Source organism: Nicotiana tomentosiformis, chromosome 4, assembly GCF_000390325.3.
Source record: "Nicotiana tomentosiformis chromosome 4, ASM39032v3, whole genome shotgun sequence".
In the NCBI taxonomy this organism is placed as follows: Eukaryota; Viridiplantae; Streptophyta; class Magnoliopsida; order Solanales; family Solanaceae; genus Nicotiana; species Nicotiana tomentosiformis.
The window spans coordinates 136,309,823-136,319,201 of NC_090815.1; the positions used below are offsets into that span (position 1 = coordinate 136,309,823).

Genomic DNA, 9,379 nt, shown 5'->3' on the forward strand with positions numbered 1-9,379 from the left:
GCCCATTTGAACGTTGATGCTGAGTCTGACCACCATGGCAAGAACAATAATATAATGCCTAGCAACGAGGTGCCCCTTGTTGACCCTAACAGAGTTCCAATCGCGGACCCAGTCGATGCCAACTCGCATGTGGCCATCGACGCAAACTTACCTACCGACCCCGAGAATAGCGTTCGCGGAGGAGCCCGAGGTAAGCACGACGGTGAAGGCGATGAGATCAATTTGCGGGTGATCTTCGAAATGTTATAAGCTCAACAGGCGGCGATAGCCCAGCTACAGAACTAAAGCCACGCCCCCAGCAGGGTTGAGCCAGAACCATCACGGGAAAATACCCGAAGAAATGAACCAACCATAGAAAGGCCGGGTAAAGTTGAACCCAAGACCAACCACAGAATAATAAAGATGCTTGAGTAACTGACAAAGCGGGTGGAATCGAGGGAAAAGAAGATCGAAGCAAACAATAAAAAAGTGGAGACCTATAACTCCAGGGTTGATCAAATCCCATGAGCACCCCCGATATATAAGGGCCTAGATTCCAAGAAATTTGTCCAAAAGCCTTTCCCTCCGAGCGCAGCATCAAAACCGATCCCGAAGAAGTTCCATATGCCCGAAATTCCAAAGTATAATGGAACCATGGATCCAAATGAACATGTGACCTCCTACACGTGTGCCATCAAGGTAAATGACTTAGAAGATGACGAAATCGAGTCGGTTCTGTTGAAAACGTTCGGAGAAACCCTATCAAAAAGAGCAATGATATGGTATCACAACCTACCCCCTAATTCCATTGATGCGTTTGCTATGCTTGCAGATGCCTTCGTAAAATCTCATGCCGAGGCCATCAAGGTCGAGACTAGAAAATCGGACCTCTTTAAAGTGAAACAAAGAGATAACGAAATGCTGAGGGAGTTCGTGTCGAGGGTTCAAATGGAACGAATGGACCTGTCTCCGGTTGCGGACAATTGGGACGTTCAGGCGTTCACTCAAGGACTCTACCCCCAAAGCTCCTTGGCTTCACAACAGCTGAAACAGAATTTGATAAAGTACCCGGCGGTAACCTGAGCTAACGTCTATAACAGGTACCAATCAAAAATCAGAGTCGAGGATGATCAGCTCGAAGCCCCTTCCGGGTCCGTGTATCCCATCGGAACTAATGACAGCTCTAAAAGAGTCGTCGATCATGAACCAAGACCGAACATATATCGGTATCAACCGTATAGCGGAGATCAAAGGGGTAATAGATCTGGACGTAACCCTACGAGGAACAAAAAAAGGAGCGATCGAGGCCATAATAGCCGAGGACTCATGAGTAAAAACGGTTTCGACACGCCGGTCGGGGCCAGGGAGGCACCAAGATTATCGGAATACAAGTTCAGTGTCGATGCTGCAGGCATCGTATCTTCCACCGGGCGCATCAAAAATACCAGGTGGCCTTAGCCATTGCAGTCTGATCCTGCCCAAAGAGACCCCAACATGATGTGCAAGTATCATGACACTCACGGCCACAGGACCGAAGACTGCCGACAAGTAAGAGAAGAAGTGGCCCGGTTATTCAATAACGGGCACCTCCGGGAATTTCTGAGCGATCGAGCCAAAAATCACTTCAAGAATAGGGACTCCAACAAACAGACCGAGCAAGAGGAACCTCAGCACGTCATCAACATTATCATTGGTGGAGTCGACGTCCCCCATGGGCCAATGCTAAAGCACACTAAGGTATCTATTACAAGGGGAAAATGAACCTAAGACTGCATGGCGGAGGGGACCATCTCTTTCAGCGATGAGGACGTTGAAGGCATCGTGCAACCGCATAACGATGCACTGGTAATATTTGTACTCATAAATTAGTATCGAGTTAAGCGGGTATTAATTGATCCAGGTAGCTCGACCAATATCATCAGATCGAGGGTCGTAGAGCAGCTGGGTCTACAAGACCAAATGGTGCCTGCAGTCCAGGTTTTAAACGGATTCAACATGGCATGCAAATCTACTAAAGGGGAGATAACCATGCCGGTGAACACCGCCGGGACCATTCAGGAAACGAAGTTCTATGTGATTGAAGAGGATATGAGATATAATGCTCTATTAGAAAGGCCATGGATTCACAACATGAGGGCGATACCCTCGACACTACACCAGGCATTGAAGTTCCCCACACCGGGAGGGATCAAGACGGTTTACGGAAAGCAACCGGCCACAAAAGAAATGTACGCGGTTGACGAGGTGATCCATGTCCGCACTCTCGACATCAAAGAACCCGGAACCGGTTAGAAGGAAGAAACTAAATAGCAATCATCGACACTGGACCCGGCCGAATCGGAGAAGCAAGAAGCGAGCGAGGATGATGATTACAGAGTTCCTAGGTCGTTCATCACCCTTGACGATTCCGACACCATTAATTTCCTTATAGCTAACGTAGATTGTTTTGTTTTGTCCCATCTAGACATGGCAGGGATCCCGTCAGAAATAACCACTTACAAGCTAAGCTTGGATCCTAAGTTCCACCCGGTTAAACAAAAGATGAGGCCTCTGTCCGAAGTCAAGCATGCATTCATCAAAGACGAGGTATCCAAACTCCTTAGAATATGTTCCATTCGGGAAGTTAAGTATCCGGATTGGTTGGCTAACGTAGTAGTAGTACCTAAAAGGTAAATAAATTAAGAATATGCGTAGATTACAAAGACTTGAACAAAGCGTGCCCCAAGGATTCTTTTCCTTTGCCTAACATCGATCGCAGGATCGATGTTATGGGCGGGCATGAGATACTCAGCTTTCTCGGTGCCTATTCTAGGTACAACCAAATCCGGATGGACTGGGGCGATCAAGAAAAAATTTCTTTTATCACTAAATTTGGCACCTACTATTATAACGTAATGTCGTTCGGACTAAAAAACACTGGTGCCACTTATCAACGCCGAGTTAACCAGATGTTCGAAGAACAAATAGGAAAATCAATGGAAGTTTACATTGACGATATTCTAGTTAAGTCACTACGAGCAGAGGACCATTTGAAACATTTGCAAGAAACCTTCAACATACTGAAGAAATACAATATGAAGCTGAACCCGGAGAAATGCGCATTCGGGGTCGGATTTGGAAAGTTCCTTGGATTCATGGTGTCCAACCGAGGGATCGAGATCAATCCTGACAAAATCAAAGATATAGAAGATATCACTATGGTGGACAATGTCAAGGCCGTTTAGAGGCTAACCGGGCACATAGCCGCCCTGGTCCGGTTCATATCGAGGTCCTCCGATAAGAGCCATTTGTTATTCTCATTATTGAAGAAGAAGAATAACTTTTCGTGGCCCCTGGAGTGCCAGCAAGCTTTGGAAGAACTCAAACGATACCTTTCGAGTCTGCCCCTACTCCATACTCCGAAGGCAGACGAGCAGTTGTTCCTGTACTTAGCGGAATTCGAGATAACGGTAAGTGGAGTCTTGGTCCGAAAAGAGAAAGGTACGCAATTTCCTATCTATTATGTTAGTAGAACTCTAGGCGAGGTCAAAACAAGGTACCTTCACCTAGAAAAATTGGCGCTCGCTTTGCTGAGCGCCTCCAGAAAGTTAAAGCCATATTTTCAATGCCACCCCATATGCGTCATAACTTCTTGCCCACTAAGGAACATAATGCACAAACCCAAGCCTCGGGTTGATTGTCCAAATAGGTCATAGAAATTAGCGGGTACGATATTGAATATCGATCCCGAACCGCCATCAAATCTCAAATTTTGGCAGACTTCACGACCGACTTCACACCGGCTTTAATACTCGAAGTCGAAAAGGAATTTTTCCTCGGGAATTTGGACCCTCTTCACAGACGGTGCCTCGAATGCAAAGGGTTCCGGACTCGGTATCGTGTTGAAGCCGCCTACGGGTAACTTAGTTAGGCAATCTATTAGAACTGTGAAATTGACTAACAATAAGGCCGAGTATGAGGCCATGATTGCACGTCTCGAATTGGCTAAAAGCCTGGGGCCGAAGTGGTTGAAGCTAAGTGTCATTCCCTCCTTGTGGTAAATCAAGTCAATTGTGAAGGTACTTGGACAAATTACAGGTAACACTGCATCGATTCAAGGAATGGACCCTACAACACGTACCCCGGGATCAAAATAGCGAAGCCGATGCCCTAGCTAACTTGGGGTCATCGAATGATGACGATGAATTCAGCTCAGGAACGGTCGTACAACTCATGAAATCGATAGTGGAAGAAGGCCATGCCGAAATAAACTCAACAATTTTAACTTGGGACTGGAGAAACAAGTATATAGACTACCTGAAGACTGGGAAGCTGCCCTCGGATCCTAAAGAATTTAGAGCTCTACGCACGAAGTCGGACACGTTTAGCCTATCCGAAGGTACTCTATTCAGAAGAACGTTCGATGTCCCACTCGCCATATGCTTGGGGTCGGGAGACACCGAATATGTTTTGAGGGAAGTTCACAAAGGCACATGCGGAAACCATTCAGGGGCAGAATCTTTGGTTCATAAGATAATCAGGACCGGCTATTACTGGATAGACATGGAGAAAGATGCGAAGGACTTTGTACGGAGATGCGACGGCTTCTAGAGGCATGCACCGATGATCCATCAACCCGGAGAGCCGCTACATTCGGTCTTGTCACCTTGGCCGTTCATGAAGTGGGAAATAGATATTGTCGGTCCCCTGCCGTGGGCACCCGGTAAGGCTCAATTTATACTATTTATGACTGACTATTTTTATACGTGGATCGAAGCTCAAACGTTCGAGAAGGTCCGGTAAAAAGAAGTCATCGACTTCATTTGGGACCACATAATTTTTCGGTTCAAAATACCGGCCAAGATAGTGTGTGATAACGGGAAGCAGTTCATCGGCAGCAAGGTAAGCAAATTTTTTTAGGACCATAAGATCAAAAATATCTTGTCAACATCCTATCACCCTAGTGGGAACGGATAGGCAGAGTCTACAAACAAGACCATACTTCAAAACCTGAAGAAAAGATTGACCGATGCCAAAGGGAAATGGAAGAAAATTCTGCCCGAAGTTTTGTGGGCATACCGTATGACCTCAAAATTTGTACTCGGGCCACTCTATTTTCGTTGGTCTACGGTGCTGAAGCACTAATAATGGTCGAAGTGGGAGAACTGAGCCTTAGGTTCCGATATGCGACCGAAGAGTCAAATAGTAAGGCCATGAGCACGAGCCTGGAACTATTGGACGAGAGGCACGAGACCACCCTAGTCTGGTTAGCCACCCAGAAACAGCAAATAGAAAGATATTACAATCAAAGAGACAACCTCCGACACTTCAATATTGGGGACTTGGTTCTAAGAAAAATAACACTGCACACCCTGAACCCGAACGAAGGGAAGTTGAGACTGAATTAGGAAGGACCATATCGATTCATCGGGATTACCAGTAAGGGTTCGTACAAACTCGAAGCAGGAAACGGTGCATAGCTACCAAACAACTGGAACGTGACACACTTAAAGCGGTACTACTACTAAGGTACGGGCTCATTCACCTTTTTTTTATTTAATATTACGAATCAGACTAACACTTGCAGGCAACAACCAAAAAAGAATATGACTATTAGGTCTGAAAGCACGCGTTGCACTCTTTTTCCCTTGAACCGGTTTTATCCCAAATGGGTTTTCCGACAAGGTTTTTAAGGAGGCAACAGTAAATCGTGCTAACTTAGAATAGAAAACCGGTTTTAAATCGGACTCAATGGTCTCATCAATAGTATATGAGCCCTCTCAAGATCGACCTCAAATACTGGGGGCCATCACCCTTGGGTCGAGCTTCTTAGCAGGGAAGGAAGGAAACTTTGTGCTCAAATAGTCTAGGCTCGGTGGTTAGGATTTATTGTAAGGGCCAAATAGTCAAGTGATTTGTGCTTGCGTAGGCCACCTTAGCCATAATACAAGCTTTTACACACTTTCAATCTTGTATGTTACACACGGAAATGAAAGGAAGTTTCTACCTTGCTATTACATACTTTTGCTTCTTAAAAAGCGCCGAGCCTCTTCCTACCCGGGGACTATCGAGCCCAAGGGCCACCCCTATCCGAGCCCAAAGGGCTATCCCCACTCGGGGACTGTCATCCGAAATAAGTTTGGGTGGCTCGGATTATCGAAATCCGGATACACAAAACCTATTAGGCAGTGCCTAAACCTAAAAGGCTACGGCTACCCTAAAAACGGTTCGGAGACGACCGAAGCCCGTAATCAAAACATAAGGCCTTCAACAAAATTCTAAACTTATTCATAGGTTACCCTCGGCAAAAGCATAGTCTAAGAACATCTAAGCAAGCATCTTGGGGAAACTTTCAGTCACTTTGAGTTTTCACGAATTTCGAGCGAAAATTACATCGAGGACATATTTTGTTCGGACCTTCGAAAAATGACTTATTACTACGTTCGATTATGTGCTACGACATTAGAAATATTTGCAATTATAAAAAGATGCTAAGATAATAGAGACTTGAAAATTGCCAAAAGGGGACAATTTTATATATTCCGAAATATCTTTATAAAGGCCCAACAAAAACAGCCTCAACAAAAAATATGTACAAAATGCAAAAACTAAAAAAATAATCCTAAGGCATTTACGCTTAATCTTTGCCGAAGCCCGACTCGTCACCAGAACCATCGGGGCCTTTGGATTCTTCGGAGCACTCGGAGCCCTCTTCACCTTGGGGTTAAACTAGCCTCTTTGCCTCGACCTCAATCTTTTTGCCTCCTCGATCTCGGCAGATAGGTCAAAGCCTCGGGCATGGATTTCTTCGAGGGTCTCCCTTCGGCATAGCCGTCTCATGTATTCAGCAGTGGTCTTCAGGTGGGCTTCAACTGCTTCGACTTCGGCCTTGTATTGGGTCACCATCTCGTCAGTATTGGCTGAGGTTATCTCCAACTTGGACCTCAATATTTTAAGATCCTTACCAAGGGCATCCCGTTCAACGATGACTGAGCCAAGTTGTGTTCGTAGATCCTCATTTTGCTGAGCCCGTGTATCAGCCTTCTCCTTCGCCACCCGAAGCCGAACTTCCACCAAAGACAGTCTGGCCTGGGAGGTCTCCTTCTCCGAGGCCAGCAGGTCAATCTTGTTTTTCCACCCATCGACCATTACTTGGATCTCGTCCATTTCCTTTCGGAGTTGGTCGATCTGGTCGATCTTCTGATGGACCTGCGAGGTATTGTTGTTAGCCACTATGATCGGACCATTGTTTCTAATTTCAAAAACCTTTACCTTTTCTACCAAGTCCGCGTGCTCCTGCCTTAAGGCAGATGCTTATTTCTGAGCTGCATCTAGCTCGGCCTGAAGGTTATTAGCGTCCCCTTATTATTGCTTGCTGAGAAGTTTGTACATGTCCCTTTTTGGGCAAGCTCCTTGATCTCGAGCTCAAGATGATTGACCTCAACTCGGTACAGAAGGAAACTCTCATGATGAAGTACCGAGGCCTGCAAAAAGGCAAAAAACATGAAAAACATCAAACACAGATAACAGTAGATCGATGGAAAGTAACATGCCTTACCCGGTTTAGCGTCTGCTGCGCCTCATTGAAAAGGCATGGCACATTCACCTCATTCATTTTTGCCCGGTCCTCCTCGGTCACCAGGTATCAACAGCTGCATAAACAAAAGCATGAATGAGAAGAAAGAAATTGAAGAAAAAGAATTTTGACGTTAAAGAGAGATTGCACTTACGAGATGCATTCCACTTCTCAAGGAATGGCATGTATTCGAGGGGATCAAATCCTCTGTTTTCACTCGAACGAAGCGTCCCTTCCAGCCCCGGTCTCGGTCTTTGTTGATACTCGAAAAGGGGGCCTTGCTGGCCCAGTGAGTAAGCCTGATCAGTCCCCTTCGGAACATTCAGGGATTGTTTAATCGAAGTAGGTGGTCGATCATGAACCGACTAGACTCGGTCTTGTTCACAAAGTAGCGGAGGAGGATCACGATCCACCAATGCGATGGATGGATTTTGCCCGAGGCACACCTCGTACCTCTTGCAAAAGTCCAGAACGATCGGGTCCACCGGGCCCAATGTGAAGGGGTAAGTATAAACACTTAACTATCCCTCCACGTAGGTAGTAACGGCATCCTCGGGCCCGGGGACTACCACGTTCTTCCCTCCCAATTGCAGTCTTTTCGAACTTTGGAAAGAAAGTCTTCAGTCACGGAGCATATGTACCTCGAGACTCCTTCACCCCAGTCCTGTTTGCGTGAGGGCTTCTCGACTTAAAAGTTGTCAGCAATTGAGCAGCCCCCGGGAATGAACGCTTACAAGGGAGGCTCGGGAGCCGGTTCGTTAGCAGCCACATCGGGGGAAGCTGTTTCGAGGGCGACTACTTCAGAGGCAACCGCCTCAGTACCAGTGGCCGGTTGAGAAGATAAAGAGGCAACTTATTGAGGAACAGATTTCGATGTTTTGGCCATTGTTATCTAGGGGAGGTTTTGAAAATTTGAGGAAAGAATGCAAAGTTTTGTAGAAACGGGTTTTGAAGATGAAGAACAGAGTATGAAGATTTAAAGATGGGTAAAAATCTGGAAATCACTTTGAAAATTAAAGAACAGGGATGAAGATATGAATGTTTGAAGAAGGTTTGAAGAAGGTTTGATGACTTAGTCGAAAAGTAAAAAAAGAACAAAGGGAGGAAGCTTTTATAGGGAAACAGTCGACGCTTCGCATTCAGTGGCAACCAGCCGATGAGTGACATGTGTCCGAACTCAGAACGATGCGACTGATGGGACGTTTCGACTCCCTCGATGTAACGTACGAAGGAAGGAACCGGAGAACATCTATCGTTTCCCATCATTTCGGCAAGCCTACTCTTTGAGAAACGAGGGAACTATCTGTATACGGGTAAAACTGAGCTCACGGAGCTACCCGGTTTTTCGGTGAGGCAAACGGAGCAGGGACGTGACCGTAAGGAGTCGGAATCAGAGCGAAGAGTCCCTTGTATCGGGGCTCGAGCAAAACAACCGCCCTCGGGGGCATCGGGACCACGTCCTCCGGGTCCGGTTCGAGTCCCACGACTTCGGAGAGCATTACCAAACAACCGCACATGACTAACAAAGGGCTGTGATGTCCGTGCCCTATTGGATATCACGGCGTGAATCTCGCCCCGTATCGACAGAAAATCAGTGATTAACAAAAATGAAGATTTCTACCTTTCTTAGGAAATATTATAACACGCATTCCAAGGCAATATACTTATGTTCTTCCTGTTTCTAAAAGTTATTCAAAGTTCTTATTTTTGTTAATAAGTTCTTCATAAGTGCAAGCTCAGAACCGAAGGCAGGTTCCCCGTTAAGCCATTAATCGAGCTCGGTTTCACTCTTATCACTGATTTGGCCATTTATTACGTCTTTTATTTTGCTTAATCTAACGTCAT

The 9,379-nt window shown here is 45.9% G+C and overlaps 1 protein-coding gene across 1 annotated transcript; it reads left to right on the top strand.

Moving 5' to 3' along the window:
* Positions 1-633: 633 nt before the first annotated feature.
* Positions 634-1,062, top strand: LOC138910574 (uncharacterized). The gene has a single exon (XM_070201817.1). The coding sequence runs from the start codon at positions 634-636 to the stop codon at positions 1,060-1,062; it is 429 nt and encodes a 142-aa protein (XP_070057918.1).
* Positions 1,063-9,379: the final 8,317 nt, after the last annotated feature.